Source organism: Eurytemora carolleeae, unplaced genomic scaffold, assembly GCF_000591075.1.
Source record: "Eurytemora carolleeae unplaced genomic scaffold, Eaff_2.0 scaffold329, whole genome shotgun sequence".
NCBI lineage: Eukaryota > Metazoa > Arthropoda > Copepoda > Calanoida > Temoridae > Eurytemora > Eurytemora carolleeae.
The window spans coordinates 47,202-64,496 of record NW_019396239.1 but is presented as its reverse complement, the minus strand read 5'-3'; the positions used below and the strand labels follow the sequence as shown (position 1 = coordinate 64,496).

At 34.0% G+C, this 17,295-nt stretch overlaps 4 protein-coding genes across 6 annotated transcripts in view; all 4 read right to left on the bottom strand.

Annotated features, from left to right (window-relative positions):
- Window positions 1–1,236, bottom strand: part of LOC111699066 (uncharacterized) — a 17,864-nt gene extending 16,628 nt beyond the window's left edge. For both annotated transcript variants that reach the window (XM_023469622.1, XM_023469623.1), the window contains exon 1: window positions 1,008–1,236. In XM_023469622.1, coding sequence (XP_023325390.1) covers window positions 1,008–1,214 — 207 coding nt within the window. In that variant the 5' untranslated portion in view covers window positions 1,215–1,236. The remainder of the gene's footprint in view (window positions 1–1,007) is intronic.
- LOC111699069 (rRNA methyltransferase 3, mitochondrial-like) lies at window positions 1,230–8,665 on the bottom strand. Its single transcript, XM_023469626.1, has 11 exons — window positions 8,531–8,665; window positions 6,499–6,771; window positions 6,162–6,248; window positions 5,979–6,049; window positions 5,757–5,851; window positions 5,061–5,356; window positions 3,726–3,826; window positions 3,260–3,345; window positions 2,108–2,253; window positions 1,663–1,712; window positions 1,230–1,448 (listed from the first exon to the last, which is right to left on the bottom strand). The coding sequence occupies exons 1-11, from the start codon at window positions 8,642–8,644 to the stop codon at window positions 1,322–1,324; spliced, it is 1,446 nt and encodes a 481-aa protein (XP_023325394.1). The 5' UTR covers window positions 8,645–8,665; the 3' UTR covers window positions 1,230–1,321.
- LOC111699071 (microtubule-associated protein RP/EB family member 1-like) lies at window positions 8,655–13,851 on the bottom strand. Of its 2 annotated transcripts, XM_023469627.1 has the most exons (8): window positions 13,736–13,851; window positions 13,303–13,390; window positions 12,652–12,903; window positions 12,193–12,249; window positions 10,890–10,969; window positions 10,268–10,373; window positions 9,528–9,653; window positions 8,655–9,241 (listed from the first exon to the last, which is right to left on the bottom strand). In XM_023469627.1, exons 1-8 carry the CDS (start codon window positions 13,825–13,827, stop codon window positions 9,152–9,154), a joined length of 891 nt encoding a protein of 296 aa, XP_023325395.1. In that variant the 5' UTR covers window positions 13,828–13,851; the 3' UTR covers window positions 8,655–9,151. The 2 variants fall into 2 exon arrangements, with proteins under 2 accessions (XP_023325395.1, XP_023325396.1); XM_023469628.1 differs by lacking the exon at window positions 12,193–12,249.
- Window positions 13,832–17,295, bottom strand: part of LOC111699067 (cell division cycle protein 23 homolog) — a 14,631-nt gene continuing 11,167 nt past the window's right edge. Inside the window, exons 12-16 of the mRNA XM_023469624.1 lie at window positions 16,697–16,769; window positions 16,363–16,440; window positions 15,652–15,780; window positions 15,150–15,302; window positions 13,832–14,799 (exon numbers count right to left, since the gene is read on the bottom strand). Coding sequence (XP_023325392.1) covers window positions 14,605–14,799; window positions 15,150–15,302; window positions 15,652–15,780; window positions 16,363–16,440; window positions 16,697–16,769 — 628 coding nt within the window. The 3' untranslated portion in view covers window positions 13,832–14,604. The remainder of the gene's footprint in view (window positions 14,800–15,149; window positions 15,303–15,651; window positions 15,781–16,362; window positions 16,441–16,696; window positions 16,770–17,295) is intronic.

Genomic DNA, 17,295 nt, shown 5'->3' with positions numbered 1-17,295 from the left:
GTTGTATTAAATACATATTTAAATGCTGACAGAGAGAATCTCCCTCCCGGTTAACTGAGTGTTTAAAAAGGGTATTCATGAGTTGAAACGAATAATTTTAAAATGAATTGATAAATAAGCTTATAATAAGTTATTGAGTTATAGAGAAGTGATTCATAAAATGGACCGACAAATAGATTATATGATAAATTTAAAATTATATAGAGAGTGGGATTCATTAGATGAATCGACAAAGAAATTATAAGAAGGGATTCATAAAATGAATCGACAAAGAAAATATGTGAAGGGATTCATAAAATGAATCGACAAAGAAATTCTATGAAGGGATTCATAAAATGGATCGACAAAGAAATTATATGAAGGGATTCATAAAATGAATCGACAAAGAAAATATGTGAAGGGATTCATAAAATGAATCGACAAAGAAATTCTATGAAGGGATTCATAAAATGAATCGACAAAGAAATTATATGAAGGGATTCATAAAATGAATCGATCGTTTTCTACATACCTGAAATACAAAGTATAGATTATATGATAAATTTAAAATTATATTGGGAGTGGAATTCATTAGATGAATCGACAAAGAAATTATATGAAGGGATTCATAAAATGATCTGCTATATAAACATACAGATCAGGGTTCATGATCTCCTGCTATATAAGCATACAGATCAGGGTTCTTGATCTCCTTATGTATAAATATACAGATAAGAGTTCATGATCTCCTGATATATGTATACAATATACAGATCAGGGTTCATGATCTCCTGATGTATAAATATACAGAGAAGAGTTCATAATCTCCTGATATATCCAATATGCAGATAAGGGTTCATGATCTCAGGAGTTCACAAACTATTTACAGTTTATAGTTCTATTAAGTTTTTTTATATAGCCGATTAAAAAATTATAGAAACCGATTTCAAAATAAAAAACCGTTTCATTTGGAATTGTCATTTTCAGAAGAACTAGGTTGCATTGTTTGATACTGAACCCAGTCTTACCTTAACTTCACATCTAGTGAGCGTCTTTCCATTTGGATATGTATATACTTTTGTGGCAATGAGTTTTACAAGCAAGAGTTTGTCAAGTGATTCCTCCTGCGTCAGCTCCTGTACACGAACAAGCGTCTTGTCGCTGCCGATCAGAGAGTCAAGATCTTTTCCATGCAGGAGAGTCACGCATGTTATCATCTTATCCGTTTCAACCATTTTGTTTCATTTTAACTGAAACCTTGATACATGAACTCAATTTCTAAAAAGCATTAAATATTTATTAAATAACGATACATTGTAAACATGCACATTACACATCATAATTATCTTGAGCTGTCCTGCTTGTTTTCTAATATTTCCATCAGTTTCTGTTGAACCGTGAAGAGAAGGACACTAGTAGCTGACACTACATTCAGGCAATTTAGTTTATTCCGGAGAGGAATATATAATCTACAAGAAAATGGTTTTCTACAGATCCAAGGTGACCAAAATAAAATTTGATGACGGCCTCACACACTTGTTGAATATAATAATCTGAAGACGCAATTGAAGCCAATAAAGACGTCAATATAGTCTCATACCTAATATTATTTTAGCAGAAGTTGCGCCTTAAAGCTCGCATTTAGAAACATTATTCGCTAAATATGTAGAAAATCATAATCGCCTGGATCCGTTGAATTTATGGCAGAACATGTACGCAGCATCACTTACTCCCTAATAAACACATAATTTGAAATATTAGGGACTATAAGCGTAATTCCAAGTGATTTTATCTGATTGACAACGGTATCCTTTGAACATTCGAATGATCAAGGATGACAGGCTTTTCCGTATTTATCTATATAAACACTCTTAGATTGCAAGCCGTTTCATATTTTAAAAAGTATTAATATTTACTTTCTGTGAGTGGCAGAATATAATCCTTTTAAGACTCTGGCTTTTCAGTCCCCTTGCATATTAGAAAATCAGGAAAAGTTCATTTTTATTAAAATCTGATATTATTAGTTTATATCATAATATTCACAAAGATCCCATCAGCACAACGAAATCTGAGCCATGTTAATATTTATTTACTGTCAGTCAGATTTAGAATACAAATAATTATTTACCTCCGTCTCTCCACCGACGATAACGACGACCTCTCGGCAGCCAGGGTTGAGGTTAAACTCCGTATACTGGTAAGTATCCAGCTCTATCCTCTTGTACTCACTGGTCAGCTTAGGATCAAGATAGCTCGATACTGGACTCCCATTCTCTAATACACGTCAACTAATAATTAGTCCATCTTCAATCATTAATCAAACGTAATTTTTTTACTTTCATGTTGTTTTATTACATCAAATATTAACTTATTGAAGCATAATACAGGGTTACCAAAACTTTTTTGAAAAACTCCGTACAAAAATCCGTACATTTTCAAAACAAATCCGTACAATCCGTACAAACAGTACATTTATGAAAAATAAAACCATTTTTGAAAAAACACACATCAAAATTCAATGGTTCTTCTTCAATTTTTCAATGTCCTTTGTGTTCATGTGTGAGGGTTAAACTTATTTAGCAGGAGCAGTCAGTATATTACTTTTAAATCAATCTGTAAAAAATTACCTTCATACATATAAATATATACATGTAAATTAGGATGAGAATGAGAGGAGAAACAATTGAATTAGGATGATAATGAGAGGAGAAACAAGTAAATTAGGATGAGAATAAGAGGAGAAACAAGTAAATTAGGATGAGAATGAGAGGAGAAACAGGATAAATAATTATGGCATTTTGTTTTATACTTCTCTCATTATTTAGCAAAAATCAATATTCTCGAAAAATTATGAATGAATTTTGATTGTCAATTGAATCAACAATAAAAAAATAAGTTAAATTAACTACATTTTGACGAGATTTTTTTTTTAAGTTTTCATGCAAATTTGCTGAAATGAGTCAAAAAAAAAGATGTATTTCCAGGCTAAAAAACCCGTACAATTTGAAAAAAATACTTACAATCCGTACAACTTCAGGGTGATCAAAAAAACGTAAAATCCGTACAGTTTGACCACCCTGATAATATCAAAATAATTACTCATACTATTAATGAAACACCAATCTCAATTCTTCCATCAATGTTAATTAATGCGTTGTAGGACGAATAAAGATACAATAATATTATTTCTTGCAAATCTACAAATACATGGTAAGAACTGTACATTATATCGAAAGCTGGAAAACAATTTAAGAGAAAAAAATGGGTTCATATTCTTTACCTGAACTAGATACATGAAACCCTCCCTCCTCTATCCCCCTGGTTTCCAGTTCTTCCAGATATTTTATCCTTTCTTCTCTGTCAAAACTAGAAACAGAAAAAAAGTTTTGAATTTTTTTTACTTTTCTGGACTGAAAATCTGAATTTTATATTTGATTTCATTTCCTCTTTTTCTCTCACCCTTTTTAATTGTTTTACGATTAATGAAAAGGACCAAAGGACCGGAGAACCGATGAATTGGATTCCTATTCCAAAGTGAAGAAGACGTTAAGACGATGCTAGGTAATTCCCAAATGTGCAATTTCCTAAGCGGCAACTCAATGCGGCGCTTCAAAAGGCCTATCAAAACCTTTGGGAAGTTGCCGCTTCAGAAATAGCACATTTGGGAAGTTGCCACTTGGGAAGTCGCCTTTGGGAAAATATTTAACACTGTTAAGACGAGTAAATAAAGAATAAAGATGGCTGACCTTGAAGGAGGAGTAGAAACGTTATCCGCAATAACAACATGAGGATAAGATGGAACCTGGTCATGTATATTCTCCCAACCCACCCTCTCAACTATTGACACCTGAACAGTTGGTTTAGAATCTTCATGACAGAAACAAATCTCAAAGAACTGAAGAAAGTCAACCCAGACCAATTTTTTTTCTTTAAATATTATGTTGTTAACATCTATTTTACAATAAATTATAATGCAATTATTAAATTGAACAATAACTTTTAGATCTACTAACCAGAAAATGAAAACCATTATATTTACTAACCGGAAAATACAAACCATTATATCTACTAACCAGAAAATGAAAACTGTTAGATCTACTAACCGGAGAATGAAAACTATTAGATGTACTAACCGGAGAATGAAAACTATTAGATCTACTAACCATAAAATGAAAACTATTAGATCTACTAACCGGAGAATGAAAACTATTAGATCTACTAACCATAAAATGAAAACTATTAGATCTACTAACCGGAGAATGAAAACTGTTATATCTACTAATCAGAAAATGAAAACTATTAGATTTACTAACCAGAAAATGAAAACTATTAGATCTAATAGCCAGAAAATGAAAACTATTAGATCAACTAACTAGAAAATGAAAATTATTAGTTCTCTAACCAGAAAATGAAAATTATTAGTTCTACTAACCAGAAAATGAAAACTATTAGATCTACTATCCAGAAAATGAAAACTTTTAGATCTACTAACCAGAAAATGAAAACTATTAAATCTAACAGCCAAAAAATGAAAACTATTCGATCAACTAACCAGAAGATGAAAACTATTAGATCGACTAACCAGAAAATGAAAACTATTAGATCAACTAACCAGAAAATGAAAACTATTAGATCGACTAACCAGAAAATGAAAACTATTAGATCGACTAACCAGAAAATTAAAACTATTAGATCTACTAACCAGAAAATGAAAAATATTAGATCGACTAACCAGAAAATTAAAACTATTAGATCGACTAACCAGAAAATGAAAACTATTAGATCAACTAACCAGAAAATTAAAAATAATATATCGACTAACCAGAAAATTAGAACTTTTAGATCGACTAACCAGAAAATGAAAACTATTAGATCAAATTAGAACTTTTAGATCGACTAACCAGAAAATGAAAACTATTAGATCGACTAACCAGAAAATGAAAACTATTAGATCGACTAACCAGAAAATGAAAACTATTGGATCGACTAACCAGAAAATAAAAACTATTAGATCAACTAACCAGAAAATGAAAACTACTAGATCGACTAACCAGAAAATTAAAACTATTAGATCAACTAACCAGAAAATGAGCTCCCGCCGCTGCCCGAAGAACTTTATTTGACCAAGGATCAACACAACCTCGAGTAAGTAGAACCCGTTCTACTCCAGCTCCTGCAGCAACTCTAAGGATTGCTCCAAGGTTATCCGGACTCCGCACGTTATCGCAGACGAGTGTAATCGGCAGGGCATGGAAGGGAGTTATGCTTGAAACGAGCTGTTGCTTGTCGAAGGCAGCCATGAGTCCAGGTGGAGTTTTCAGATCAGACCATAGTTTAATATTGTCGTAAGGAATATGAAAACATACACAATCTGAACCTGAAAAATGTTTTTCAAAACTTTAACCATCTTGGGTTACCAAAAATTTCGTTTGAAGAAATTATTGAAATTGGTCAAATGATCCGTTCTTTTTCAAGTTCTATTCTGTTGACTATCTCGGTAAAAGATAATCTAAATGATCGATTGAAATAACGCTTTTGATCACGAATGATGATAGTGAACTTTTTTCTTATTAGTCCAATTTAACATATTGAATGTTAAAAAGACTAAAAACCGGCTTTTAATCAATTAATTTTAGTTCAATTTACCCCTAGTCCAATCAATATTGCATCTATATGAATTTAAGAAAACTACTTCATAAGTGATTAAGTTGGGCTAAAATTGAGTCAATACGAGCTCCTGAGAATTATTTGACAATAACAAGAATACAAAACCTGACCTAAACTACTGATTTCAATATCTCGAAGCAGTTTTACTCTACTGAAGAGTAGCAAAGAGGGCTGAAGACCAGATAATAGGGCATCATTTATCAACCTTGTTGTCAAGATTATCAAGTATTTATTTAAAATTTGGAAAAAGCACTGCATAATTTGTAACATGAAAAATAAAATAGTTAAAAAAAATACTGGACAGAACTCTTTTAGAAATTATTGATAAGTCCCTGTATCCTTCTAATACGACAACACTGCGATCTCGTTGATTTTTCGTAAGTAACCGTCCAAGCTCTTTCACCTGAATATTAAGTTTGTATCTTTAGAGCATAGAACTCGATATTGTGCATATCTTCAGACATGATGCTAAATTAAAGAATGTTCATAAAAAATTTAAGAACGGTTTTTCCTGCCTTTTTATTTCCTTTATCCCAGGCGTGAATTTTAGTATAATGTGGAATATGAAATCCACTTTTCATCATCTCATCATCCTCATCCTCCTACAATATATTCTCTACAATTTAAAATTCGGTGGGGGTGATCGAAATTTCAAGGCGTCAAAATATTACTGAAGTGGAATTAAAAGCAATGATAAAAATGTCAACTAATTCATAACGTCTAGATAAATAGAAGGACAAGTATATTTACTGTAGGGGACGATATTTTTTAAGTGGTACTGTGGTCGGCGTCAAAAATGAACTAAGAACGCGGCGACACAGAAACTAATACTAATAGCGTATCTGACCTAACCTCATTTTCAATATCTTTCAGAGAACTTCCAGAACTCTTCATTTCTTCTTCGACAACGGTGGTATGTTTTATATCTTTGTTTGAAAACTGAGAATGTTTTTTATTTTTTACGTCACGATTTGTTTGCTTGGGGTCAAATTTTTCTGGTTTCGGTATCTGACCAGATGGACTTGTATACATGGGTTTTATTAGTTTTTCATTTTTTTGAATTGTTTGGTCGAGCTTGGTGAGCCTAGATTCAACTCTGGTTCCTTCATCACCCTCGAATACAGCCTATCCGAACCAAAACTCAATATTAAGAGTAACTAAACTATCATTTACATCTTTTAATGAACCATTCAGATAGATACCATATGTAGAATTTTCATTGTCGATTATTGATTTTCAAACAAATCTTAATTGTTGGGCGTAATTTCACTTCTAATGCATAAAAAGACAAAGTTGTAAAAAGTTGAAGAGTTCTATAAACTGATTACATGAAAACAAAAGCTATACTTCTGTGAAGAACCGATAATACAATTAAAAATGCAAATTTCTTTTAATAGAATCATTTTAAGTACATTTTGACAATTTATTCAAAAAATATTAAGTTCTCATATATTTTATAAAATTTTTAGTCAATATCACATCAAATCTTGTAACTAAAGTAATGGGTTTGAAGTAACCCGTTCAGAACGTATGTTGTGTTTTGTATAGAACTCGTAGCAATATTCTATTAGGCAAGGGTAGGAGATTTGGCCTTTCTGGAACTTATCTGGGATTTAGAGTCTGAAGAATTCTTGCTTGAAGGAGTTTCAGATTTTCTAGATTTATTTCCCGTATTTTTGTCACCATTTTCTTTACCGTTCTTTGTATTTTTTGTGTCGGAAGACTCAGTTTTAGCCGTTTCGGTTTGAGACGACTTGCCGTACTTCTTTTTAAAGTATGCGACCTTTTGATTAAATTCAGTAGGGATCACCTCATCTCCTTCCATCCACTTGGCTGGGGTGATTTCTCCAGTCATATCAGAATGTCGAAAGGCAATGGAAAGACGAAGAATCTCAACAACAGACCTTCCTATGTCACTGCGATGAATCATCATGTACCTTATTGCTCCATTCCAGTCTATGATAAATGTAGACCTTGCAGGCATTCCACTTGGCTGTGCTACTCCCATCATATGGGCAAGTTTAAGATCTTTGTCCGACAAGATTGGGAATCCTGCAGCTTTCCCAAATCCTCCCTTAGTCGAATCCTTCCTGGTCCAGTGCTTGATCACGTAAGGACTATCATGAGTTACTCCGATAACTTTAATGTTTCTCATTTTAAACTCTTCTAATGCCTTATTAAAGGCAAGGACTTCTGAAGAATCGACCTTGAAATCCATCGGGAAAAAGAAGAGAACAAAATAGGTATTTTTCAACTCTTCAGCCAAAACAAATTGCCGGATAGTTTCTCCATCTGAATCCAGACCAAACAGAACAGATTTCTTCGTAAAATCAAACTGATCTTGTGGCATCACGGTATTATCTTCCCAGAAAATTAGCTGTGCCATGTTGATGAAAAACTAACTGATAACGATAAATTGCGAATTTTCTAAACAAATTCGAGGATTTCGAAGTTTTCAGGATATTTCATTAAATGTTTGATTTTCAAATATTTCAATATGTATTTTAAAAATCCTTTGAAAGTGTCTTAGATCTGTAATTTTAAATAATGTCTTGGTTGCTGTATTGAAAAATTAAGATCAGTATTAACATACAAGTCGATTTAGTAGTAAACCCACACAATCGGAAATAATCTATTTTCAAACTTAAAAACAATGTTGTCGAATTCATACTTGGTCAGAATAAACTGTTCAGCGTACCGTTGTGAATCGGGCATTGCCATATATGCATAAAGGGTCGCTTGATATGTTATTTTGAATTCACGAAATTCGAGGAAACAATGTAAAGCTTGCATAATGCACATACCTCATTCAAAAACAAGTTAAAATGCCTTTCCCTGAATGAAACAAATTTTTTAAAAAAATTTAAACTTTATTGAGGGTTCCCTTGTACGGTAAAGAGAAGCCTCGCCTTCCCATCAATCTAGTTTGGGAATATTGTGAATCCATAGTTCGCATTCCCATCCGTAGAACTCGCACCATCTGCCATTTTGTTCCCATTTTCTATAGATCTGGAAGGAAGTCAATGCTCGAGCAAGAAGTGATTACAAAAAATACAATAGAAAACAATATTTTAATGGATTAAAATTTGTTATAAAACAGCAAAATTATCTATAATAAATACAGCTTTTCATAGAATAATCTTAAATAACCAAACATTTCTTGACGTTACAGTGGTTGAAAGTTGAGTATTTTGGTAACTGATTCATGGATTATACAGGCGGAGAGAAATTAGTAAAGGCACATTTATGAAAAGTTGAAAACACATAAAATATATCACAACGATCTCAGCATTATGTTGCCGCTAGACCAGGTCCAGGAGGCGGGAGTACGGCGGGTGGTTCCGGGGCAAGTCGGAGAAATGCTTGAAATAAGTTCGGAAGGCCAAGAGAGTTAAACACAAGCAATTTTATTAACTTAGTATTAACTTATTTTATCATAAGGATTGTTCACGATTGGAAATTTAACATATATATTCCAGTATATTGCCGAAGAGGGAGGGGGGGTCTAGTACTCCTCCTCAGGGGGTGGGGGAACATCATCTTCGTCCGGAACTGCGAACCCTTCTTCGGTCTGGTAGAGAATATCTAACACAACCTGAAAGTAAAATTAAGATAAGTTTGAAGCAGTACTTAGGATCCATTTCATTTTTATTTCGTTTTCATTTCATTTAAAAATTATTTTTCATAATTTCCGCTTATTTTTAAGCTAAAACTTGATTAATCATTTAGAAATAAGGACATTTTTGATAAGCTCTCTTTATCAATAGTTTAGATTTGAATATCTAGACCATTTCTATAGGGCGGGGGAATAGAAAAATGGACCAAGAAAGGTAGGTTTATACCATCGGGTAGCAAAGATATTAGAATTTCAGCAGTCCTACCTTCCTGACAGCCTCTCCTTCTACGGAATCGTTTTCCTGGCAGAGAACTTCAACATCTCGAAGTTTTCCGAAATAGAAATCTCGTTCCTTCTCTAGACCCTCCACAGTCAGCTTCAGTTCAAGCAACTAGGAAAATAATTCATAATTATTTGATCCATAATATACTTCATAATTTCATAATTTCCAAGGAATTAGAAGAAATTTATGAAAAAATTTTAACAGAGGCATAGAAATAAGATTCACCTACCCCCTTTAAAAAATAACTGCAATGGACTTTATTTATACAAGCATCAAACAGGGTTCACCACTCACAGCAATAAAAATTAGCAAGCAAATTCGCAGTTTCTTTTTTTATGAGGCGATTTCAAACATTATTAATTTGAGTTTTTTATATTCGGACCGACCATTCATCTTTAGCATGGGACGTAGCGGTGCGGATGGGGGATATACAAAACTCCTTTTACTTTTTCTTATTGAGGGTAAGACAATTGCTGGACCGAGCTCTGCGGCTAGGACAGGCTAGGGGGCCGAGCGGCGCGGCTAGAACAGGCTAGGGGGCCGGCGCTGCGGCCACGTGAGAGTTTTGTCTATCCCCCCCCCCACCCTCTGCACCGCTACGTCCTGAGGCTTTATCTTTAGGGTCATCGGTTCTCACAACAAATTTAGGCCCAATCGGTTCAGCCGTTTTGACGTTCATTGGATACTAACAAACAACCCAAGAAACAGACTTTGTCAAATACCTGTGCGTTGAGATCTTCAATCTGTAGCTGTGCATCAGCACTCATCCCTCCTCCTCCTCCTCCATTCTGAGATCTCATTCCTCCTCCTGCAGGACGCGGGGCAGGTCTAATACAGATTAGTTAAAATTGTTCATGTTGATCCTAATCACAATAATGTTGACCGAAGATGCTATTTCGATGCTACTGAAACTGACTTGAGGAAACCGACGTAAAGGTTATCCGAACTAATTTTCGAGGTGGTTTTAAGAAAATAGCAAAATAGTTTTTAATCGACCCCCCCTTCTTAACTACGTCTTATCACCATCTAACTCCACCTACCCAGTCTCTGTCTAACCTAACCTCTTTAAAGGTTAACATAAGTTTCCTCTAGGTCGGATGAGCGGGTACCGTGACTGACATATTTACCAGAAATATACTTCAGTCTGTGTTGACCCTTATCAGTTGATATTACCATCAATTTAAAAAAAAGGAAAAAAAGTTAACAGTAAAAAAAGTAAAAAAAATATAAAAAGAAGAATATATTTTACAGATTTATCTGCAAGCAAGAAAAATGTAAATAAAGGGAAAAAAATAAGTTGCCAAATTTTCAAATTTCTTGCCCAAAGGATAGAAATTCACCCACCTTGAATTAACTGCCGGCCTTGGTGCAAGGTTTCTTTTAGGCATTCCACTTGAAGGAGACGGTCTAGATCCTCCCATTGGCTAAACAGAAAAGAGTTTTACTTATCTTAACCTCATATGATATAGGTTCATCATTTTTACAAAATAAAAACTTAACTTTTTCTTTGTGTTACTTATTTTATTTTAACTATACGCGAATCCTAAATTCTTTTTTAGTATCAAAAAAAAAGAACACTAATGTGACAATACAATCAATATAACCAGAACCAGAAAAAAAATATAACCAGAACCAGAAAAAAAAATATTAAAGAAGAAGTAAAAAAATTCTCGCCTTTCCCTGTAAAAATGATGACTATGTTTTAAAATTACAGGAGAGAGGATGCACTATATTCAACTGTTAAAAAATATTTACTTGTTTGAGCAGTCTTGTATGTAAATGTAGCATTGATATACAATAAACAGATGTCTTAGTTTCAATGCTATTTTTTGAAAGAAGAAAATGTCAACAGTTTTTTAAAATCTGTTCATTATTAACAATGCTTCACCTTGATAAAATATGGATGAACCATGGATCAACTTATGGACAAACCATGTTATTAGGTTAAGTATCAACTTTTGACAGGAGAATATATTCTTTTTTAAAAAATAACCTCCTACCCCGCATATAAAATTATTTGCCGACATCCAAAATACCCCCCCCCCCCTTCCCAAAAATATATAAACCCCAGACTCGTGGATTGACTCATGGATCAACTCATGGATCGACTCATGAATCAACTCATGAATTAACCCATGACTCAACTCATGACTCAACTCATGACTCAACTCATGACTCAATTCATGGATCGACCCATGGATCGACTCATGGATCGACTCATGGATCGACTCATGGATCGACTCATGGATCAACTCATGGATCACCTCATGGATGAACTCATGAATCAACTCATGAATCAACTCATAAATTAACCCATGACCCAACTCATGACTCAACTCATGGCATGGTAAATCACGTATTGACGACTGAAATGATTATCAAAAGATAATAAAATGCAGAAATAAAGAATACAGGAGTGAAAAAAATGGGATCCAGTACCTAAAATTACATAAAAATAATTGTAAGTAGAACAGGATGCAATGGTTACTTCAAGGACTATTTTACTTCACTTGAAATCACCAATTTAAATCCTTGACAAGTTAAACATAAAAAAACAAAGTTAGTAATATAAAGTGTTGGTTAAATAAAGCAATTGACTTCAACAGGCGTATACAGGCTTTTACAGGCACACGTAGTTAATGTGCACCTTATCTTGAACTGGTTTAGGCAGATACATTCCAGTAGCTGGCACCTTATTCGCCGACTAAAAATCAAGAAACAAAAATAAAACGAAAGTGGTACTTCTACAGAGCTACCCAATATCCACCCAACCATATTTCTGATGATTTTTAAGAGATTTAGTTTTAAAACTTGAATTCTTTTACGAATAAATTGTTAAATTTTAAGAAAAATATCGTTTGAGAACAATTTCGATTTGTAGCACATTTTTATATAAAATTATTTTTACAATTATGAGACATATTAATGTGGCGTGTGTTTGAAGAACAAACAAATAAAAGAGATATGAATAAATATTTGACTGTTGACTAGTGCTTAGGATCCATTTAATTTTGATGCGGATCCGGATCCAAATCCTGGATCCAAAATGTCGTGGATCAAACCGGATCCTAAGCACTGGAGTGAATATTACTTTAAGTGTTCCTACCCTCTGTGCAGGTTTCGAGGTAGATCCTACATCCTCTCCTCCACGCATTTCCAACGCGTCGTACTCCTGGCCCCCGTAGTTTGCGTCAAAGAACTTCTTGAACCACTGCAGGAACTCAAAGTTGTCCTGGAACTTTGCCTTAATGAGCCGATCCACGGGAACGATCTTATCCACGTTCATCTTCTTGAAAGAGGCCTGGAGCACTTTGAAGTTACTGATGAACTCGTGTTCTAACTTAGTGTTAAACTTAACCTAAACATAATAAATATGTAATTAACAGTTCAGAATGTCCTTTACAGATCTTGATTCAGTACTACAATCAATTTCAGGGGCATAGATATCCCTCTCTCCCCGCCCACAGAACATTTTGGGTATAAAAATGGAAAATTGGATGGACATAAACGGACATATTTTATTCCTTTATGATACTCATATTAACCAAAAATTCACCAATTTCCCCCTAAAATCTTTTATTTTCCCTACTTCAGCGAAAATAAAGATTGAAATTCATAATATACCAGGGGAAATTCATAATATACCAGGGGAAATTCATAATATACCAGGGGAAATTGTGAGGAGCGGAAGGGAAATGGTTTTTCAAGAAAATATAAACCCCTGTAAAACAATAAATGCTTAAACAATTGGTTTTACCTTTTTAAGATGTAGACAGCCCGGAAAAAGCATATCCATGAACTGACAGTATGCTGCTCCAGAACACATCTCTTCTATCTTACCATACCTAGTAAATCAAACTTAAAGGAACTACAAGCATAATTTGAAGTGATTCTTCATTCAAAAACAAGCATGTCCGACTCTCAATGAAATCATCATAAAAAAGATGGATATTTTATGCAATCATGCTCGGGCTAGTTTACTTTTCTTCCTCTTTGGAACAATAGAAGTTACGAGGTAGCAAAGTTGCGACAGTCATTTCGATTAAATTCCATCTTATTCTTATGTATTAATAATTATAGACACCTAAAGGTACAAGGTCCAAATGCTCATTTATCTATGATACAATAAAAATCTTCCCATTGAAGGAAGGAAGGGAAACTGCAGGCAGTAAAATTTATAAGTTTTTTACCTAGTCTGAAGGCAATCATTGACCCACGCGAGCATGTCGTGCCTAGACAAGTTCTCCGTTGTTCCACTGGTAGCGTACACATTTACCGCCATTTTATCTATCACAGCCGGTGGTTAGGTACATAGATGATTTAAAATATTTAGTATGAAAATTGAATAATTATATTGAATGGGTTCTGGATCAGAAGAACAGATAACTTGTGTCAAACTCTTAAATTTTCAAATACATATCTCTTTGCAACCTGATTGTGTGAACCTATAAAATTTCAAACTATTTGGTCGAGTTAAAGATGTTAGAAGTTTACATCAGGTTGCAAAGAAAAAAGGATCAAAGTAAAGAAAAGTCTTCAGTTCCTCTAAATAAAGAATACTCAGATCCCAAGGTACTAAACATACTTATTTTAACAGAACATCAAGCTTCTCACTTTGCTGGGTTCGGTTAAAAATTAATAATAATCATAAAGTTTTGTACAATATGTACAGTATAGACACTGAAGCAGCTACACATCATCAGTTGATCGCAATTTAATTTCTTTTCTATTGTTTCTTTTAACGCGTTGAATGGAAAACCACTCGTGGTTAGAAAGCACGGATCACGTCTTGAAACTAATGTTAAAAAATATAAGATTACGATTTGACACTAGTGTTCATTAACATCATGCGCGTTAAAACTTAAAACACATCACATTTTAAAACTGGTAACAGATCATGATTTGAAACTTTTAAAAACAGATCATGATTTGAAACTTTTATCAACAGATCATGACTTGAAGCTGTTAACAACAGATCGATCATCAGTTAAAACTGTTCACTACAGATCATGAGTTGAAACTTAAACACAGATCAAAGTTTGAAACTGTCAACAACATATCATGAGTTGCAACTGTTAAAAGCAGATGATGAGTTAAAACTTAGACCGACAGGTTCTACATCTCTTGATGTAGTATCGTTGAGAGGACGGATTCTAGATGAAACGAATGATGCTTGATCTTCCATCACAGTATGGTTGGATCCTTCAGTTTTCCCTCGTCGGTTCGATATTTCTTTAATCATTGCTTTACCAGCCTAGTGTATTCATTCACATTCCTTCAACGTTTTCAAATATGGATTGTAAAAGATGAAAATTCATATTTTTTTATATCCAATAAACATCAAAACGGCTGAACCTATAAAGTCCAAATATTTTAGATAAAGCAGGCTCAGTCGACTTTTGATTTTAAAAGACTTGGAAAATTCCTTAGTAAAAAAAGAAAATCTGTGATTTTTTGTTTTGTTTTGTATGAAGTAAAAATGGTGGCATGAAAAGCAACTTTTAGAATTATTGCCTTAAATTCATTTGAATATATTCTAAGTAATTTAAAACTATATTTAAGAATGCGAATAAAAATCTGCCAAAAAATGAATGCGAACAATTCCTCAACAACGTCAGCGAGCTGAGTGCACTTTATCGCGAACTCATAGGCCTCGTCGAGCAGATCCCGCTTGAGATAGTATCCGGCCAAGAACTTGAAGGCACCACCCTGTTCATCACGTTCAGGTGTACCCTGGCGTTCTGTCTCCTGGATATACTGAAACAAAAACAAGAGTTATATTAATCTTTACACTTGTTTAAACAATTTAATTTCATCATGAAGAGGACGAAACTTTTGTATCTTAATCCAGTAACTTTCCTGCATCTATGGTGCTAAACCCGTCAATTTTTCACTGTACATTACTGCATTACTTTGCAGATTTGGCATTATTTTAACTAAAACGAGAAAATATTATTCCTCGTTAGTTGTAGGATTTAGATGCTTATTAACTGAATAACAGCGTCTAACCATATAATTTTCATGTACATTGCACAATGCACATGTAAATTAAAAATGTAAATATAAAATTTTTAAATGTAAGAAATTAGTCAAAATAGAAGCTAACCTGTGAATAAGCCGCAGCAGCCTGTTCTACGTCATTAATATGTTCGTAAAGTTTAGCAAGTTTGAGAAGGGCTATCCCTCCCTCGATATCTCCGACACAGTGGGCCTTCCAGAAACATTTCATGGCATCCTAGTTAAAACAGATTATACAGTTTAGCAAGCTAGAGCAGTGCTATCCCTCCCTCGATATCCCCGACACAGTGGGCCTTCCAGAAACATTTCATGGCATCCTAGTTAAAACAGATTATACAGTTTAGCAAAACTAGATCAGTGCTATCCCTCCCTCGATATCTCCGACAGTGGGCCTTCCAGAAACATTTCATGGCATCCTAGTCAAAACAGATTATACAGTTTAACAAGCTAGAGCAATGCTATCCCTCCCTCGATATACCCGACACCGTGGGCCTTCCAGAAACATTTTATATCAAGTAATCCAGAGCAGTGCTATCCCTCCCTCGATATTCCCGACACAGAAACAACATAGCATTATATATGTATTAACATGAAGCAAGCAAGATGTGACGGTAAATTACACGTACCCTGTTTATCGGCTTATTTATTTAGGTTATTACACAGAAAGCTATATTTTAATCGGTTGAATGACCCGTCTGCATTATTTTTCAGCTCATCTGGCCTTTTCATCACCCGACAATACATTTGGACCCCCTGATATCTTACTAATATATAATCTATCCCCCCGGAGCTTTCTTACCGGTATTTTATCTAATCTCTCGTATGATTCTCCAAGCGCTACCAGCATTCTACTATCAGAAGGTCTCAGCTCTTGGGCCTGAAAATAAAAATTTTAGTTATTCCCTGTAAAAAGTCTTATTAATATATTTGTTTAAAATGTCTTGTTAATAATATATGTTAAGACAGAACCCCGACAATACCATCGTCATTGTAAATGAGGGTCAATTAAAATTAAGTTTCCAGTACCTTTAAAACTATAGAATAATTTGAATAATGATAATAATAATAATCCCGAAAAAGTTGTGTACCAAACAAACAAAAGAGGTATTTCATATTTAAAAATTCTCTCTCACCTGTTTGTAGTAGTAAAGACAATAGTAAGGCATCTTTAACAATTCATATGTCTGTCCTAGTCCATACCAAGCCCTGAAATAAATTCAATAACATTTTTTCAATTGTTTTTTAGCACGTTCCTCAAATATAGACCAAAAACGTTTTAATTTCACAGGCAAACACAGAGAGATTCAACAATGAAATATGTCGCATAACACGCGTGAAAATCTGAATTCAAAATAATATTATAATCTAGTGTTTAGTTAATTTAAAAATGAACAATGAAAATGTGTTAAACTGATGTATATTTGTGTATTTGAATATTGCGTGCAGTAGTATACTAAAGGAACAAGCAGACTAGACTGATAAATAAAAGAACATTTGTACATTTGTGTAGGGTGGGTTGTGTGTAGGGTAGATTGTGTGAAGGGTGGGTTGCGTGTATAGTGGATTATGTGAAGGGTGGATTGTGTGTAGGGTGGGTTGTGTGTATAGTGGATTATGTGAAGGGTGGGTTGTGTGAAAAGTGGGTTGTGTGTAGGGGGATTGTGTGAAGGGTGGATTGTGTGTAGGGTTGGTTGTGTGTATAGTGGATTATGTGAAGGGTGGATTGTGTGAA